The 19993-nt window shown below is 51.9% G+C and overlaps 1 protein-coding gene across 5 annotated transcripts in view; it reads left to right on the top strand.

Annotated features, from left to right (window-relative positions):
* TTLL11 (tubulin tyrosine ligase like 11) overlaps positions 1 to 19685 on the top strand; it is a 237215-nt gene extending 217530 nt beyond the window's left edge. For all 5 annotated transcript variants that reach the window (XM_042912021.1, XM_042912020.1, XM_042912023.1 and 2 more), the window contains one exon: positions 18831 to 19685. In XM_042912021.1, coding sequence (XP_042767955.1) covers positions 18831 to 19123 — 293 coding nt within the window. In that variant the 3' untranslated portion in view covers positions 19124 to 19685. The remainder of the gene's footprint in view (positions 1 to 18830) is intronic.
* The last annotated feature ends 308 nt before the right edge of the window (positions 19686 to 19993 follow it).

Below are 19993 nucleotides of genomic sequence, written 5' to 3'. Positions count from 1 at the left end.
GCCCAGAATACAGTCTGTCTTGGTGAGTGTTCCATGTGAACTGAAAAGAATGTGTATTCTACTCTTGTAAAGGGAAGTATTTTATACATGTCAATTAGATCCAGTTGATTGATGGTGCTGTTCAATTCAACTATATCCTTTCCAATTTTCTGCCTGCTGGATCTGTCAATTACTGAGAGAGGGGTGTTAAAATTCTCTGACTTAATAGTAGATTTGTCTGTTTTCTCTTGTAGATCTATCTGTTTTACCTCACGTATTTTGACACTCTGTTTTTAGCTACACTCGTGTTGAGGACCATTATGTCTTCTTGGAAAATTGACCCCTTTATCATTATGTAATGCCCACCTTTATCCCTGATAATTTTCTTTGTTCTGCAGTCTGCTTTGTCTGAAATTAATTTCGCTGCTCCAACTTTCTTTGGTTAGCGTTAGTATGATATCTCTTTCTCCACCCCTTTGCTTTCTGTCTGTCTTTATGTGTAAAGGGGATTTCTTGTAAACGACATAGAGTTGGGTTTGTTCTTTATCCACTCTAACAATCTCTGTATTTTAATCGACATATTTAAACCATTCACATGTAAAGCAATTATTGGTATTAATTCGTCTTTACAAGTTTGGTAGAATGCACCAGTGAAGCCATCTGGTCCTAGAGTTTTGATTGTTGGGAGATTTTTGATGACTGATTCAGTCTCCTTACTAGTACTTGGTCTTCTCAGAAATTCTATTGCATCATGACTCAGTCTTGGCAGGTTGTATGTTTCAAGAAATTTATCCGTTTCCTCTATGTCGTCCAAAGACGCTGTTCCTGGACATTCTCCCTTTTTACATTCTTTCTTTTCGTATTTTACTTTGTGACATTTTGATTGACATGTTTTCAGGCTCACTGATTCTTTCCTCGTCTGTGTCTAGTCTCTAGTCTACAGTTGAGTCCACTGGGGGCATTCATCATTTCTGTTACGGTGTTTTTTGCTTCTAACATTTTCTTTTGATTCTTTCTTAGACTTTCCATCTCTTTCCTTACATTACCCATCTGTTCCTGAGTGTTGCCTACTTTTTCCATTAGAGCCCTTAACATATTAATCATCATCATTTTTAATTCTCCATTGCGTGATTCCAACATTGTGTCATAGCCACGTCTCCTTTTGATGCTTCCTTTGTCTTGTCAGACAAATGTTTTCTTCTTGTCTTTTAGCAGGTCTTGTGATTTTTTGGTTGAAAGCCAGACATGGGAGATCAAGTAGTAGGCTTTCAGTGTGAGGTTTTCTGTTAACCCAATGAGGAGCTAGGCTGTGTTTAATGTTTACTGCAGCTGTAGGCACCAGAGGCATCAGTTTCCTTGCTTTTATTTTCTCTCCCTGTTGTCCTTGGACTTTCCTAAAAACTCCTTGAATAGAGAGTCTTTATCTTGGAGCTGTCAATTGTTATCCACTGTGGTTACCTTGGAACCCTTTTGATGGGTGGTAGTGAGGTGTTGGGGAGAGACAGCATTTAATAATCTTATCGCTAAATCTCAATTTCTTAGTGGGCTTGGGTCCCTGGACTGCCACTTCAGAAGTGTTCCTCAGCCCTTTTTTTCTGCCCTTATGTGAGACAGGAAGGCCAAAAGGGCTGGAGTAGTCTAATCACCCTTCCCTCAGGTCAGATGAGTCTCTGGTAATGTAGTCTCCCGTGAGGGCAGTCTTTTGTGATGGAGAACACTCAGAGCACATTTTGGAAAGGTTAGTTCCTCACACACCTCCCTGCCTGAAGCATGTGGGATTTTTCTCCAATCACCACCTTGAGAACCCAGTGGGGCTCTGGAGGTACAACCCACAGATGCTTGAAGGACCCCTAAGACTGGGCTCCCGGACTTTTTAACACTCAATCTCATCCATTCAGCCTCCAGCAATTCCTCCGTCACCAATGAAGCACTGACCTGGGCTATGATTCTCTGTTGTCACTTGCCTGTCTGGTTTTCAGGGTGACACTTTGCCCTGTGACCTCAAATCTCTGACAGATGTAAGGACTGTCATTGATTTTCAGTTTGCCTATCTTTTTTTCTTATTGTGAAGATGGGAGTGATGACTTCCAAGCTCCTTACACATCAGTGCTGAAGCTGGAAGTCCTCTATGTGCGTTTTCCACTTTTCACACCAACCTGGAGAGTTAATCCTTCTACTCCAGGTTACAGAGAAGAGACCTGACATTCGGAGAGGTTACCTAATGTGCCCAGGGTCACCCAGCTAATGGGTGGAAGGAAGAGCCAAAATTCTTTGTCTTCTGCTTCTACCGATCTCTGAGAAACTACCAATCCCAAGCATTCCAAATATGTTTACAAATATAGGCTTTTCCTGGAGATTTTCATGGAATTCTTGGAGAAACCTGGGCTTGGTCATTTAACCTGAGAATGAAATGAGAACCTCATGAGCCACCTGACCAGTCTCTGTCTCTCATCAAGAAAATGGCCAAATTAGCCAAGATAGGGGCACCTGGTGGCTCAGTCGGTTAAGTGTCCAACTTCAGCTCAGGTCATGATCTCGAGGTTCACGACTTCGAGCCCCACGTCAGTCTCTGTGTTGACGGTTCAGAGCCTAAAACCTGCTTCCAATTCTCTCTCTCTCTCTCTCTCTCTCTCTCTCTCTTTCTCTCTTTGTCCCTCTCCTGCTAGCACTCTGTCTCTCAAAAATAAATAAAACATTAAAAAATTTTTTTTTCTTGAATTAGCCAAGATAGATCCTTATCCAGGCCTCTCACATGGGGCCAACTTCAGCATTCCCTGGTAACACTCTCCAAATTGTGTTTACTGCCATAGAGTCATAGTGTTCAAAACCAGAAATGCCTGAGAGATCACCAATTCGAACGCCTTTGCTTTACAGGTGAGACCCTGAATTCTAGGGACTCTGAGACCCTGGTAAGTTAATGGGAAAGCCACCTGCCACCCATTGGCTTTCTACCTTGCCACCTGGCTCTTCTTCCTAGATCTTTTAGGAATTAAATTCCACACTTATTTTTGAGATAGCCCAGATGAGCACGTGATGAAACCTGCAGTACTCTGCCCCATCCTTTGGCACATGGGGGAGGGGAAGAGGCAGACCCCATGCCGGGGCCGTGAGGTGTCCTACATCTCACTGGGAGATCTGGGAGACTTCTGGTGGTCAGCTGTGTCGACCTTCATAAGTCTGGGCAGACCAGGGGTTCTCAATTAGGGTATGATTTTGCACCTCCCCCCACCCCACACCCTGGAGGACACTTGGCCATGTCTGGAGACATTTTTGGTTGTCACAACTGGGCAAGGAGAGAAGTTGCTATCGGCATCTTGCGGGTAGAGGCCAAGGATGCTGCTTTACATTCTTTAAGAAAAGATTTTTTTTAAGTTTATTTATTTATTTTGAGAAAGAGACAGAGAGAGTGAGCAGGGGAGGGGCAGAGGGAGAGGGAGAGAGAGAATCCCAAGCAGGCTCCGCACTGACAGCACAGAGCTTGAACTCACGGGGCTCGAACTCATGAACCATGAGATCACTACCTGAGCCGAAACCAAGAGTCAGATGCTTAATCGGCTGAGCCACCCAGGCACCCCTTAACATTCTGTAATGCATAGGACAGATTCCCCACCCCCAACAAAGAAGTTTTGGGCCCCAAATCTGGAAAGCATCAAGGTTGAGAAAGGCTGAGCTGGAGTACGCCCATTCAGGATCTCCACAACTGCTCTGGGCTTACTTGAAATAGCCACACTTTCCCTTCGGCTTCCCTACCACAGCTCCCGGGCTGGGGGAACAGTCCCCCGTGCCCCACCACGCTCGGAGATTGCACCTGCCAGCCACCGCGGGGTGAGGGATGGCGGCCTCTGGGGAAAGTGTGTGCACCTGAACTGTTCAGCGAGACCTTACATGACTGAGGTGCTTTCTTCTTGGTGGCAGGTGGGTGTCTCTGCCCACACTTCCCCACTGATCACGTCTGTGAAGGGAGGAGGAAGCCTTATGTAAGCGCAGCCTCGCACAACCTTCTGTCGTCCTGGCATTCCAGGGCTTGGGAAACACCCCTCCCTCCCGAAGTCTCAGGGGAATGTGGTTCTGTTCTGAACCGGCCCTGCCTGCGGGGGCTGCTTACCACCTGAGGATAAAATCTGAGCCCTTCAGCCTTTGAGATTAGCCTGGCCAGCCTCCCTGTCACCCCCCCCTGCAGCCCCAGCCCCCCATCCCCGCTCCACTCTCCTCCCACGCACTCCAAGTAGCAGCCTCACGGGCTACTCTGAGCCAGACTGACATGCTTCGGCTCCTGCCTCTGCTCCCACTCGGCTCCCTGCCTGGGACACCTTGAACACCCTTCCCTTCCTCGCCTGCCTGGACAATGCCTGCCTGTGAGACCCTCCTTTGGGACGCTTCCAGGCCCCTCTCCCTGCCTCCCCGCCGGCCAGTTCTGCTCTCTCCTGTTCCCTGTCAGTTCTCGGCACCGCCCTCCAATAGGCCTCGCCTTGCTGGATCCTCAGTGTTTGCGGATGTCTGCCTCCCTCTCCACCTGCCCCCCACCCCGTGGATGCTGAGCCCATCCCTGGTTCACGTCGAGGGCCCAGGGTTTAGCACAGGGAAAGCTTCCTGGCAAGGTGAGCGAGTGAATAAATGAAAGAAGGACTAGATAGATGGAATGTCACTGCTCCTTATGCTCGGAGTGGCCACTTCCAGGATCCTCATGAGTCCCTGTGGCTCACCTGGTTTCCCAGACACAGGACACATGACCTCAGCTCTGCCTCTTTCTGCCATGGATGCTGTGTGATCTTGAACAAGTCACTTGCTGTCTACACTGGGTGCTGTCTACAGGGTAACGAGCTATAACACTGTAGCGTGGCCCAGGTGCGATCCCACGTAGAGGAGGAAGTAGAACCCCGACCAGGTTCAGGAGTCCCCATTTGCGGTGGCCCCCACTGGCCCCCACAGAGCACCGCTCCGGAGCATGAGTACAGTGGAAGAAACATTTCCTGCACTAATAAAATTACCTTCTCTAAAGAAGGCAATTTGCATGTTAATGTTTTGGGTAATTCTGTGCAGCTCCAGTGCCCTCGAGGCTGCAATTTCTCTCTGACAAAGTGATAAAAATAAACTCCCGCATAAAAGAGCATTTCTCTTCTCTCTCATTTGCGCTCCAAAGTGACATTCTTAATGTGAGTCAAGCTGAAACCCACTTCTCGATCTTGTTTTTGACACTGATCTGCCTCCCCTCACCTCTCCCCGTGACAGACCAGCTCCTCAGAGCGCCTCAGAGGGGTCTCTTCCTGAGGAGCCAGCTGGGTCCTCTTGGGGAGCGGGCACCCCCACGCTCGAGGCTCCAGACTCTGGGCTTCTGCAAATTCCAGCAGGTGCAGCCAGTTAACTGGAGGACAAACATGGGGCATGAGGAAGAGGGCTGCCTTCGGTGGGTGAGTTAGGGCGGTCTGTCTACCCCCAAATTGCCCATTTTTTGGAAGCAACTACAATGGCTGGAGATTCTGAGACTCTGCCCTCCAGGGCAGCAGACTGTTGACCCGCCAGGCTTGGCCCTTCTGATCACCTAGAGGTAATCACCAAAGAGGCTCGGATTTGGGGGTGTCCTTCCGTGCCAGATGCTGGCCTGGCCCTTATATCTAAGTTCTCTCATTGAAACCCCACAAGAGCTGGGCAGGGTAGGTAGAAGCTGAGGCTTCCAGAAGGGAAGGGAATGAGCCAAGGTCATCTAGCAGCACCTAAGAGACAGACCTTGAGTTTGAACATAAGTGCAGCCTGCTGTCGATGACCCAAGCAGTGGGAAAGGAGGAGAGAAGCGACATTGACCAAACACCTACTATGTGCCATGCGTTATGTGTGTATATTTAATTCAGTTAGTCTACTAGTGTTCGTGACAGTGTGTGCAGTGACCCGTAGGACACCCAGGCCTCGTGCCCCTGACAGTCTTGTAGCGGAGGCAGACAGAGATGAAACATAGAAACACAGAAATAAACATGTATTTACGTGCAATGAGAGAAAATGACTAGGTTTTAAGGAGGATAGCGGAGAAGACCTAATTTACATTAGGAGGTGGGTCAGGGAGATCTGTCAGTACAAGCAGCATCGTAGTTGATGTCTAAGTGCTAAAAGGTGAGGACCCAGGGAAAGAATGTTCCAGCAGAGGGAATGGCTAATGACAAGGAGCCCTGAGGTGGGGGAGGTGGGGGCACGCAGGCAGAGAGCCGGCTTTGGCTCACAGGGGGCTGCAGAAGCGGGAGGGACTCCATCTTGCAGTGGCTCCGAGCAGGTTAAGGCATGTGGTTGTTGCTCTGAATGCTGGTGGCGAGGTGACAGCAGGATATGTGGCTTGGTTCGTGTTTTAAAAAGGTCATTCTGGCTGCTGTGTCAGAAGGGGCAGTGCTGGAAGCAGGGAGGCCAGTGAGGAGGTTGCTGTCGGTGGTGGAGAGGGATGGGAGCTGTGGGAGAGGAGTTTCAAAAATGGTTCTCCGACTTCTGGCTTGAGCACTGAGGTGGGTGGAGATAGTATTTATTGAAATGAGTAGGATTTAAAGCAAAGCTGGATGGAGAGGGACGACCAGGAGATCCATTTCTAACAGGCTCTTTGAGATGCTAATGAGGTATCCCAGCAGCAAAAAAGCAGTGTGGCCGGGAGCTTGCGAAGGGAGGAGAGCCTTGATTCACGGAAGATATTTAAAGCCTAGGGAAGGAAGGACGGGAAGGGAGACCCGGGCCCAGGCGGAGAGCCTTGCAGGACCCCATGCCCTGCGAACCTGAGAGGAACCACCAGAACACCAGAGCCCCCCCACCCCACCCCACCACCGAGCCAGGACTTGCCGGAAGGATGCAAAGAAAAGCCAGAGAGCGGGCATCAGAGAAGTGGGGAGGACGTACTTCAAGGAGGGAGGCTTCCCCTCTGACCAACGCTGCAGCGAGAGCTGGGAAGGGGAACGGAAGGTGCCCGGCCTCTTGGCAGGAGCAGTTCGGGGGGAGGGGGGAGCTGATCCGGGAGCAGAGCTAGAAAGGTGAGATACAACGTCAAGGCAGCCTTTAATCAGTGCGAGAGCCTGGTATGTTTGGTGGCCGATGGGCGAGGTTCAGAAGCGGAGACACTGCTGAGCTGGGAGCACCAGGCACAGACTCCAAACCACCTACCTCTCCTCCCGCAATTCTCTGCTGCTCCCCCTGCGTTCTGACCCTGTCCCCTCCCCGAGCGTGAGCACACGCGTGCACACACGCACACACACACACACACATACACACTTTCCTGTCCGCTCTGGCAGAGGAGGGCTCGCACACCTCTGTATCCACTTGGTGGCTGTTGGCCAGTGTTTGTGGACTTGAATCGAATCGCCCCGGCTCCTGGCATACAAACCGTCTAGAGCCAGGCCATCGTGGGGAAGAAGAGTTAGATTTGCGCCATGGAAAGGGACACCCGTGCAGGGCTTTGCTCAGTTGAGCTCCGATGGAGGCAGAGAGCTGGAGCACACGGTGAGAAAGGGTCTCCTGGGGAGGTGATGAGCATCCCGCCGCTGGAGACGACCAAGTGGGGGGTCAGATGTCTGTTGTTAGCAATGCCAGGAGGGCAACCGTGGCTCAGAATCTCACAGGGGAGCTTCAGTCGGATAGACGGTGCTAACAGCAGTTGTGCTAAGGTAACTTGTGGCCCCCTCCCTGCCTCTCTAAGTAAGCCTGATGCGGGGCGCAGAGTGCCAAGGGGACAGATTCACAGCCCGGGTTTGAATCCCCAACCCACCTCCAGGCCACTGGACCCTGCCTGAATGTCTGTGCTTCTGTGCACCCCAGAAGCCTGCAGCGCCCAGATAACAAACAAAACCCAAGACAAAGGCAGTTTTGCTGGTAAACAGCCAAAGGGTTATAAAGGCATCTATCCCCCAGACTTTCATTTTGAGGGTGAAATGAGAGGTGCCCCTCGAGAGCTGGCCACAGGGCCTGGTACATATTGAGCACCACTCAGATTAGTTCTTACCCTTTTGAGTGTTATTGTCCTGTGGGGGCCTGGATTTCGTTATCTCTGAAATCCTTTCCAAGCCAGAGGTTTTGACCACTTGCTGCAGAATGTGTTGAGCCTCGGAAGGTTCTGCGGGAGCCATTAATCCCAGGAGAAACGTCTCGAGTTGCAGGAAGCGGTGACCAGTCCTATAGCCCATCTTCCCAGCCAGAGACTCAGGAACTTGTGTCTGCCCGTGGTGGAGTCGGGTGACGCCGGACGGGTCTGCGGTGGGACCTTCGGCCACTTTGCGCTGTGTGCCCTGTGCCTAATGAAATGATGGAAGTCCTGCTTGCATCTTTGGTTGTGTTCGTTATTTGGGTGTCCCAGGCTCCTGGCGATAATGGTTTTTCTGCAAGGTCTATCTATGGTTCCTTCCTGACACTTACTAATTTTTCCGTCCAGACAAGGACAAAGGTGATAGTGGCTTGTTGCTGCTGTAATGCATAAATACAACGACTGGGTGTGTCCCATTCTGTTCTTGAGCTGGGTGGGGAGTGGCAGGAGGGAGGCTCTCTCTTCCCTGAAAGGATGGGCCTTCTGGAGGTCTCCATCTGGTTTGGGGAGAGACAGTGCAGAGCAGTGGTGGGAACCCTGGCATAGCCACTGTCCAACGGTGCGACTTTGGGCGGGTGGTGGGACCGTTCAGGGCTGCCACCAGGTTACATGAATGGGCAGGGGAAACGCACAGTGTGACTCCTAGGGGGCAGAACGCCCCCAATACGTGCAGCTTGTGATTTTTGTCGCTACCATTTTTTTTAAAACATTCAGAAGCCACCATCCCTCCCAATGCTCCCGGAGTCCCAAGAAATCACCCAGTTTGCCGCTCATTTTACCGAAGGAGAAACTGAGGCCTTGGAGAGGGGAGGTGACTGGTTCAAAGCCCCGCTGTACTCAGGGACAGCCGCCCTTCTGAGAACCCCGGTCTCCTGACCAACTGCACGATTTTTCCTGTCTGTAATCCCAGCCAGTCTGCTCATTTACTCCACAAACAACTGCTGAGCACCTGCTCACGGTCGCTGGAGATGGGGGCGAAGATGCCCTGGCCTCATGATAGTCTAGTGTGGAGACAAGCAGTCAGCTCCCCGCCATAAAAGAAGAAAATGAAGCCAATGTCACGATGGCACCCTAGGAAAGTGTGGTGACGGCACAGAAACCTTGGATGGGGAGGTCACCGGAGGCTTCGGGTTATCAAGCACTGTGTTGGGCTTCCTCTGGGTGGTGCCGTGTAAAAGCCAGTTGGGGAAGATGTGACGTCCCCACTTTACAGACGCAGAAACGGAGACCCGCTGAGGGGAAACCCCTTGCTGAGGACGAGGCCGCGAGGCCACGGCAGAGCTGGACCCGGACCAGTGCATCTGTCCCCCAGTCACTGTCCCATGAGCCCAATGCCGCCTCATGGGAGATGCTCCGGTCCTTTGAGACCCCAGCCCTGGCCGGTCTGCACTAATTAGAGCGACTGCACTAATGTCTGGAGGGATTGTGCCGCAGCAAACAGGAGCCAGGCTTCAAGGCGCCCTAAGGATGTGGGGAACGCTTCCAGTGATTAACCACCTTGGAGTTGGTGAAGGCTTCACAGACAACCCTTGCGGGGAACATTCCACCGCGCAGATAGGAATCATTCAGCTAATTCCAGTCAAGATCGTTCAGCTTTATTTCCCACCAACATGTCCAGCCAGAAAGCGTGTATACTTATACGTTTGGAATTTCACTAGGAGACGGAAACATCTATTCTAGGTGGGTAATAAGAAAGATTTAAATCATGGGGAGACGGAAGGAACTGGCATGTAGCCGGCCTAGCCCAGCACACCAGCACCTTGGAATAGAATTATAGCAAGGAAGCTCAGGTATTTTCGAGAGGAAAAAAAATGTCTCCTATTCAGTCTGGGATAATATGCCTGGCTGTCAACAATGATTTGGATTTAATTATATCATCTATGCAAATGTGTTCTGTAAACTGTAAAATAATACATAAATGTCAGATGTTAAGAAGATCGTCATGCAGGAGAAACAACGAGGTTTGGGCGTCAGGTAGGCATGGGTACAATGCTGTCTGGTCCCCCTCGCAGGCCACCTAGCCTCTCTGGGTCTGCACTCCTCAGCGACAGCGTCTCCTTGTGAACATCACCCTGAGAACCAGATGAGAAAACGGATATGCCTCGTAAGCTGGCGAGGCATTCTTGCTGTTTCCGTCCTGGAGCCCCAGAGTAGATGATGGGGTCATTGGAGGGCAGCCCCCAGCGCTTTCATTATGTCCTGTGTGCGAGGACCCCTCCCCAGGGTTGGGGGTGACGGGACTTTTGAGGCCAGAAGGAGCCCGTGGGCCCACCCTCGCCCACTGACCGACAGAATGAGGCCATGGTCCGTCAGGGGCCGCACCCCAGTAAGCAGGTGGCAGTCTCGGGTGGGAGACGTGTGTACGGCCACATCCAGAATGTTGCAAAGGCTGCTTTCTCCAGTGACATCCGTCAACCCAAAATAAAGTTGGGGAAAACGCTCCACGGCTTATCTTCAGGCATGGGAGGCAGGTGGAGGATGCCTGTTTGCAGAGACTGGCAGATCCACACCTCCTTGCCGACAGCCAGCAGAGATGGATGGGGCCCGTCCCTCCCCCGGGGCCAGGCGGGCATTGTTCCTTCATTTCCTCCTTCTAAACGACCCGACGTAATGCTCCGACTTGGCCATCTCTTTGAAGGCCCTCGAAGCAGCCACAGAGTAAAGAAGTTTCGAGAATGGTTCTTGTGATCTGCCCCCTTCCAGCTGTGCGACTTTGGCAAGTCTCTGTGTAAAACGGGACTGATATTGACACCTGCTTTGAAGGGCTTCTGTGGGATTTAAGTTAATGCACACGAAGCCTTTAGATCAGGGCCTGGCACATAACGAGGGCTCTATAATTATTAACTATTATGGTTTATTTTCATTACGTTTACGGTGACAGGTCGCTAAAGCAATGTTACCAAAGAGATGCCTCCAACTCCAAGTTTGAGCTGTGAGGGTTTTTCAGGCAGCTGGCGGAGGAGCCGGAAAGGGCGGGGGGAGGATTTCTTCTATTTCTCCTCAACGGCTCAGGTGATCTCAAAGACTTGGGCGGCGGTAGGAGAGTGTGTCCGGCTGCTGGATGAGCCATAAACAGAACCGAGAAGTTGGGGTGCTATGGAATTGTTAAAACCCCAACCCCCAATGTGACTGTATTAGGAGATGGGGCCTCTAAGGAAGTAACAGTTAAAATGAGGTCATAAGGCTGGGGCCCCGATCCGGAGAGACTGGTGTCCTTATAATAAGAGACCCCAGAGAGCTGGTTCAGTGTCTGTGCCACATGAGGACACAGCGAGAAGGCAGCCATATGCAGGCCAGGAAGAGAGCTCTCACCAGAACGGAAACCTGCTGGCAGCCTGATCTTGGACTTTCTACCTTCAGAATGGTGAGAAAGTAAATTTCTGTTGTTTAAGCCCCCACCCTTCCCCCCAGGCCATGGTCTTTTTGTTCTGGCAGCCGCAGCGGACAAAGGAGGAGGGGTGGGCAGTGGGGTTTCGGAGGAGGACGTTTGTTCTGGGCATCCCCCATGGTTCATGATTGCCCACAGCAGGGCCAGCCCAGCACTAGGCTTCTTAACCTCTTTACTTCCCTGCCTCCTCGAGAGCCTTTAAGGAGATGGCCAAGACAGAGCGTTGGTTCCAAATTTTCCCGATCACCCGTGGGTGCAGAGTCCCCAGCCCTGCGGGTACAAGTACAACTCCAGGGGCCTCATGGCCAACACACAGAATCTCCAGGAGACAGGAACAGGAGCCTGCATTTCTGGCAAGGTCCCCAGGTTATTTTATGCATAAAACGTTTAAAAACCATGGTCCTTGAGGGGAAGGCCAGTCCTCCCCTGGTGTTAGAGGTCCTCCTTCATGAGGGCTCTTGACTTGCCCTTAACATCCACGTCCAACCCAGCAGCAGCTCTCAGACCTGTTGCACTGCCCTCAGACTCTGTCTGGAATCTTATCACCCTCACTGCCTCTGTCACTACCGCTCTGGTCCAAGCCACCCACAGCCTTTGCTTGGACTGGGGCAGTAGCCCCTCGGGACCTCCTTGCTGTCCTTTCACATGTGCCCCGTCTCCCTGGTCTCAACACAGCAGCCGCACCGATCACGTCACTTCCCGTCTCCCCGGTGGCCTCCCGTCTTCCTCGGCATAGAACCCAAAGTCTGATCATGGTCCACAGGGCCCTCCGTGGCGTGGCCTGTGAACCTTTCCAGCCTCATCTTCCTCAGCACAGCTAGAGAAGGGCAGGGCCTTGGCGAGGGCAACGGAGCTCTGCCCCACTTAGCGGTCAAGGGATGGTGCCGGGAGAGACGGGGGATGTGCGGTTTCTCGGAAACCAAGGAAACCGAGAGAGGACTAAATGCAAAGCTGGAACAATGTCATGGCTTTTTGGCTCCATCATTTGAGATTTTAAAAATAACTCCCTCAGAACGTCTTAAAAGGCAGACCTTCTTAGCCCCAAATCCAGCTTCTCAAAGCTCGGGGGCAGGTCCTTTTGCAAATAGGCCGCGTTTTGCAGATGAGTGTTCAGGGTGGAGTGTGGACAGACTGGACTCAGCAGTGAGGAGGAGGATGGGGAGGAAGGGATGGGTTCTCAAAGTGGGGTCCCTGGACCAGCAGCCTCAGAGGCACCTGAGCACGTGGTAGGAGTGCAACTCCTCAGAGCTTCTGAACCCGGAGCTCCGGGGGAGGGACCCGAAGTCTGTGTTTGCACGAGCCCTTCAGGGGACTCTAGACTTCTAGAGCCTCCAGTCTGCACCATCTTGGTCTCATGAGTCTGCACGGCGTCTAGGAGAAGGGCTCTCAGAGGGTCGTCTTTCCCTGTGCCCCTTGGCTTACCTTGCTGGCCTCAGGTGTAAAGTGGCAACAATAACACCTGCGTCACAAGATCGCTGAAAAGGTCGCAGCCCATTCAAGGGGATTAAATGGCTCTTTATTGGTGCCTGCTGTGTGCCAGGCTGTGCTGGGCACTGAAGATGCAGAGAAGATTGGGGCAATGTCCCCGCCTCCAGGAGCACACAGTCCCACTGGGGAGACAGCCACGTACCCATGGATTTGTCCCAATACATAGGAGGAAACAAGGGGCGATCCCAACGAAGGGCCATTAGCTCTACCTGGGGATGGGCCAAGTGTAGCGTCCTAGACCTCCAGACATTAGAGGCTGGGTTGGGGTATTTTTAAGATTATATATATATATTTTTTTTTCCTAATTATTATCAACAATGAACATGCATTATCTTACTTGGAAAATACAGAAAAATAGAAAGAAAGATACAAAAATACCCTATAAGTCCCTCCCCCGCCCCCACACGGTGCTGTAAGTTGCTGGTGAATACCATTGTGTGCTTTTTGTTTTCCTTTGGAAGAAATATTTTGAAATACTCGCATGGCTCTAAAAACTTTTGCCGAGTTGCTTTTCAAAAGTCCCTAGCAATTTCACCATCAACTCACCGGTAGCGTTGTTTTACATTTTTTGTTAATGGGTGAGCAGTAGGCTTCAATGGCAGGTTTTCTCTCTTCCTTGCTAATGTATGTGAACTACCCATTCACGTGCTTTGTCCATTTGAGGACTCTGTAAGGCTTAAGTATTTTTAACATGAAATTAACTACCAAAACCAGACTTAACGTTTAATGCCCCCCACCCCTGATTCCTAGGGTTTTATTGCAAAACAATAAATGCATCAGAAATAAAAACAGTGATGTGCCAAGTGCTTATGATCGTGCTTATGTTCTCATTAATAGTGAAGCAAATGTAACTAGCCTCGGTGTTCAACAGTGGGGGATATGGCGAAATGATATACAAAGTAAGATTTGATGGAATATTCTGCCACTATTAAAATAATGCTATGAAGGCTATAGAGCAACATACAAAAATGTTTACGATACCATTTTAAGCACAGTAACTACAAAGTTTTGTGCATGCTGTTATTACGAGTGAAAACACATCTTCTGTAGACAGAGTGGTTTGAAGGTCAGTTGTCAAGGACGCTTAGGTTCTAGAAAGCGGACATTCATGAGCTTGCCTTTGCTTTCTGTTGGCCTTCTCACTGTATGTAAGAAAGAGGGAGAGGGGCGCCTGGGTGGCTCAGTTGGTTAAGCTCAGGCTTATGATCTCGCGGCTCAGGCAATGATCTCGCGGTTCCTGAATTCGGCTCAGGCAATGATCTCGCGGTTCCTGAATTCGAGCCCCTCATCAGGCTCTGTGCTGACAGCTCGGAGCCTGGAGCCTGCTTGGGATTCTGTGTCTCCCTCTCTCTCTGCCCCTCCCCCAATCTTGAGCGCGCGCGCTCTCTCTTTCTCTCTCTCCAAAAGAATGAATGAATGAAAGAAAATAAAGGAAAGAAGGAGAAAGCCCCAGAGGGAACATGTGGACTGTCAGTGAGGATCTGGAAAGGGCAGGGGAGGCCATCCGGGTGGGAACCCCAGCAGCCCTACCCCGGGAAGGCCACTTGGACTATCTGAAGTGCATTTCCTCCTCCTGTTTTCTTCCTCCCTCCACCCCTGGTCCCTCAGAACCCCACAAAGGCTCGATTCTCTGCAGCTCAGCAAATATCGAGCTGAGTCCGGCCGCCATCTCCTGGGCCAATTGATGAAATGAGGAGCAAGACACTCAGCCCCTCAAGGCGGCCATTGTGGGGACCGGCGACCCACATGTGCATGGTGTGCAGTGTGGGGTGTCCTTCTTCCCAACCCTCACTGGGTTTCTTTCTTATTTTGGTGCTGGTGATGGTAGTGCAGTTTGAGGTCTGGAGACCTGGGGTCCTAGTCCTGCTCATGCTGGGCCTCGATTCCACTCCCCTCTTCTGTAAAAGGAAGTTGCTAGACCAGGCTTTTGGATCGCGGGGAGGGATGGTGCTCGGCTGGGTATGAAGAGACAAGAGTCCCTTAGATGAGTCCCTTCTGGTGAGGGAGGTCTGTCAGGGCAGGGCTCTGAGCCTCCACCCACCTCACAGGATTGCGTTCGAGGAATAAAGCCAACAAACACACTCCACTATACAAAACAGGAATCCCCTGACTGGAGAATGTGCTCAGGCTGTACGAGGCATGGGACTCCGCCTCGGCTCGCTCTCCTCGGACCCCTTCCGTGCCCCCCGGCTCATGTCCCCTGGCCTTCCAGTCCCCTCTGGTCTAGTCCAGCTGCCCCTTCCCCACCTGTCCTGCGGCAGGTGCCCGGGGCCATCACTGGGGCCACACGCCCCACCTCCTCCTCCTTCCTCCCAATTCTCGGCCCAGCCCACCCCTTCCGGCTCATCTCTGCCCATCAAAGCCCTACCCATTTTGCCCATTCCTTATTCCAGGAATGAGATTCAGGACCTGCAGTGCATGAGGCCGGTTCAAATCCATCCCAACCCTGCTGCCCTTATCGGCATGTAACCCGAGCTCAAGTTATTTGGTCTCTCTGGGCCTCTGTTTTCTCACAGGCACAATAAGAGTCGTAGTGGGGTCAGAGCACCCCGCACAGCAAGCCTGGTTCCTGCAAGAGTCAGTAATGTCCCTTACTCCTCACTCTGCTTCTATTTTCCTTGCATGCATATAAACTGTATCAAAGCAGAACGTGTATTCAGGAAGGTGGCATCGTTTTCTTCAAAGTGATACATGCACATAACCTCAAATTCAAGTGGTAGCAAAGGGTTCACAGTGAGAAGCAGCTACCCCTGCCTCGCCTCTTTCCACCTCCTAGAATTTTCCATTGCACGTTTTAAAATTGGGTCCGTGACTTATTCATTCCATAATGGGAAGCCTGTGTTGCCCTCTCGACCCTCCTACCCATTTTGTCCACCCCACCGCCTCCGGCAGTCATCAGCTTATTTTCTGTATCTATAGGTCTCATTCTGCTTTTTGTTTGTTTATTCATTTTGTTTTATTTTTAGATTCTGCAAAAAAATAAATAAATTAAATAAGGTATGTGTTTACTCGAGAAAATCAGGACATGTAGACAAACAAAAACAAAACCCAGTATAACACAGGATGTCTCCTTTCTCTTTTTAGAAGGTCTCCTTCCAGATGATTTAGTCATATTTTTCACCCAAAAAAGGTCCTTTATATTTTTTCTGTGCATTACTGCTTCAATCGTAGCCTTATTAGTTTAATTAAGGGAAAGAAACTAATATTGGTTGAGTAAAACGCATTCAGTGCTTGCTACTCAGACTGTGCTCCAAAGAGCAGCCACGCGGGCACCACCAGGAAGCATGATGGGAATGCGGTGTCTCAGGCCCCACCCCGGAATCTGCATTTTGACAAGATCATGCATGGTAAATTTGTTTTTTAATGTTTACTTATTTTTGAGAGAGAGAGAGAGAGCACGAGCAGGGGAGGGGCAGAGAGAGAGGGAGAGAGAGAGAATCCAAAGCAGGCTCCGTGCTGTCAGCGCAAAGTCCAGTGTGGGGCTTGAACCCACGAATCGTGAGATCGTGACCTGAGCCCAAGTCAAATGCTCCACTGACTGAGCCATCCAGGCACCACAGTGTCATGTGCATTAAAGCGGGGGGACGGGGTGTGTAGACCAGGGCGGCTCAAAGTTGCAATCCACGAACTGTTCTGTACAGTCCTGGACAAGAGGCTTTGAGCCAAAATGTAAACCAGTGCCGCTTCCTTTGTAGAGAAAGACTTGCTACAAAATACTGCCAGCTGAACTAAACAATGTGATTGATGAGGAGGGTGATTTATATTCTGGCCCAGGCTCCTTATCTTGTCAGAGACCGGGGACACACAGTTCCCGGACTCGGCACCCATCTGCCGTCCACACTTTGAGTAGCACTGTCGAGATCACACGGTTCTGGAATGGGAGGCTGGGGCTGCATTGGGTTTCTCTGGCTTTGGATCCTGGCCCCTTGCACCCTGCTTGGGTCTGACCCTCCCGCTGACTGTGACAGACGCACGTGCACGCATGCACAAATGCACACAGGTGCACACGCATGCATCCACGCTCACACTCTAGGAGAGCCCTGGCCCCTTGTCGGTGATTAGGAAACCCCTGTCTCTCGATTCAGACGGAAGCTCCCTTTTCCCTGTGTCTCTCTGCACGAGACCTCTGTTTGTATTAAGAAGGTTTTACGCCAGGGTCCCTGTTCCCTTTATCAGCTCCTCCTGTCAGGGCCCAACAGAGCCCTGGAGAGAGCATCTGGAGCCAAGAAAAGCTGAGCAAAAAAGCTTGGATGGATCCGGATGGAGACAAAGAAACAACTTTGCTCAGCTCAAGTTCCCAACACAAGAAGAGCTCTCAGATCCCAGGGTCCATCTATAATCCAGTATTTAAGCCTCCAGGCCAGGCTTCTGCCTGAGGACAGAAGCAGGGGAGCAAGGCCACTGGGAAGCTATGATTAGCAGAGGCAAAGCCAGCCTCCTCTAAAATGCCTGTGGCGTTCCGTCCAGCCTGAGCGTCACCTTCCCCGAGGAGTCCAGGCAATCCCCTGACTTTGGGTCATGGGGTTCAGTTTTGCTTGGACATTGGAAAGACTCAGAACGTTGTATGTGGTACCACTTATTAAAAGAACTGGGAGTCAGGGGCACCTGGGCGGCTCAGTCGGTTGAGCTTCCGACTTTGGCTCAGGTCACAATCATGAATTACAGCCCTGCATCGAGCTCTGTGCTGACAGCTCAGAGCCTGGAGCCTGCTTCAGATTCTCTCCTTCTCTCTCTCTGCCCCTCCCCTGCTCGCACTCTCTCTCTCTCTCTCTCTCAAGATAAATAAACATTTAAAAAATCTTAAAAATACATAAATAAACTTAAAAAAAAAAAAGAATTGGGAGCCAGAGTTTGAATTTCCAGGCCACTATTCTCTGGCTGCGTGACCTTAGGGAAGTTACTCAGCCTCTCTGAATGTTGGTTTCCTCATCTGCAAAGCGGGGCATAATAACACTGATCTCAAAAAGGTGTTGTGAGGATTAGTGGCGATGTCTGTGAAGTACCTAGCACTAACCCATTTGTTCACTCATCCATTCATTCACTCACGTATTCAGCGTTGTATATTGAGCACTGGGCATCTGGCCCTGGGGGAGCAGAGGTGAGCTGGAGGTCCCAACTCAGCCGGGAAGAGAGAGGCTGTTGGAAGGACCACACAAATGAACACCGAACAGGCCGCCGTCGGCTGCAAAGGAAAGGGCTAGAAGCCCGTCCCAGCGGCCGCGTCTGATCTGGGGATCAGGGAAGCTTTTCCTGAGCGGGGGATTTTGAGCTCTGATCCCAACGATGAGTAGGAATTTATGAGGCAACGTAAGGGAAGAACGTTTCAGGGACATAGCGGGGGCTGCCATGACCTTCTAGAATATCATTTCAGGGAGAGAGAAGGGGTAGAGAGAAGTAAAATTTGCATACAGCAAAACGCACAAAACTTCAGGCACAGTGTGTGACAGGCCCCCACACCCAGATAACCAACACCTCTATCGACATGTAGGGCATCGCCGTCAGGGGTCTCTGAGGAGCAAACTTTCCCCGTTGTTATCGACATCAGGGGCTGGGTTTTGACGCGAATGTTTTGTGGTGGCACGGAGGGATGAGGCCTTGGGCCAGGCTGCGTATGAGCTCTGCCACCTCCTACCCGTGTGACTTTGCCCAGCGGGCTCCGCTTCTCTGAGACTCAGTTTCCTCATCTGTAAACCAGTGCTGAGCCTCCCCCACATGACTGATGAAGGGGTCGACTCTGCAGATGGTCGTGAACGCCCAGCTGGTGCCTGGCACAAGGCAGGCCCTCTGGGAGTTTAACCCAGAAACTAAAGTTCCTGGGACGGAAATGGTGGTGAGCAAGGAGCCCGGTGGCTGGAGCGGCGCCTTCCCTGGGCAGCATGTGGGCCCCTTTGGCACACAACCCCCGCCCCCCCTTAACGCTGGTCTCTCTGTCTGCAGGAATGTGCTTGCAGGCCTTCGTGGAGGCTTTCTTCTACCTGGCTCAGAGGAAGTTCAAGACGCTGCCGCTCCACGAGCAGGTGGCCTCGCTGATCGACCTATGTGAATACCACCTGTCCCTGCTGGACGAAAAGCGCCTGGTGTGTGGCCGCAGCGGCCCGGCGGGGGGCCGGCCCCTGGACAGCGGCAGCCCCCCGGACGCCACCCCCTCGGCCCCGCCGGTGGAGGGCCACCCCCCGTCCTGCACAAACAGCGCCCCCAAGGCAGCGCATTCCGGACACGCTCTGTCCTGATCGCCACTCGATGCTGCCGATGAAGGGTAAGCCCTCCGGGGCCGAAGAGGACCCTCTGTGCTCCCCGCCTGTGGACGGAGGGCAGGCCACGGAGAACCCCCGCGGGACAGCCCCCTGCCTGACATGCCGTCTCCATGTTCTGCTGAGCTGTGCTTTGAAACAGGCTGATGGCACCCGCCCGCCTTCCTCTCGGTGGTCCAACTACGTGTGAGTCATCGGTGGACATATGACATCCCAAACGCGACAGATGGCATCTTCTATTCTGGGCTCACAGGAAGCAGCCACCGGGGTAAAACTGTTGCGTTCGGGGCACGGGGCGCCAGCGATCCTGAGCCCGAGCTGCGGAGAGGAAAGAACTCGAGAGAGCTGAGACTTGGGTCTGCCGGGGCCTCCGAAAGAACACTGGTTAAATCCCGGGGACATCACGCTGATTTCCTGCCACCGTGCTGTGAAAACCGAGTGGAGCTAGTGTGTGGGCACGCCCGACTCTCCCATCCCGATCGTGTGCTCCCCGGGTGTAGTTAACAGACTGGCCTCATTTATTTCATTAGCTTGCCTGTCACTGTCATGTTCGGTTTGTTATTCGTTAAGAACTAACCAAGAAGTAACTAGGTAAAGGCTCCTAGAGTCTCAGGGCTGACAGGAGCCTCAGAGGTCATTTTGTTTGATTTTGTTTGACCTCGACCCCAAAGCAGGAGTCCCACGGTCCTGTGACGGCACCCCCTCACCCCACATGGATGAGGTGCCATCGCCTGGCCGGCAGGTGCCTGGCAGGCACTTGCCAGAGGGCCCCTGGGTGGGAGGAGGGGCTTCCGAGGGGAGGACAAGAAAACCCCCTTAAGGGCCGGTGTGAGGGGGAGCATGGTGTCA

Source organism: Panthera leo, chromosome D4 (genome assembly GCF_018350215.1).
Source record: "Panthera leo isolate Ple1 chromosome D4, P.leo_Ple1_pat1.1, whole genome shotgun sequence".
Taxonomy (NCBI): domain Eukaryota; kingdom Metazoa; phylum Chordata; class Mammalia; order Carnivora; family Felidae; genus Panthera; species Panthera leo.
Note: the sequence above shows the minus strand (reverse complement) of the source record. Positions and strands in the feature narration are given on the sequence as shown.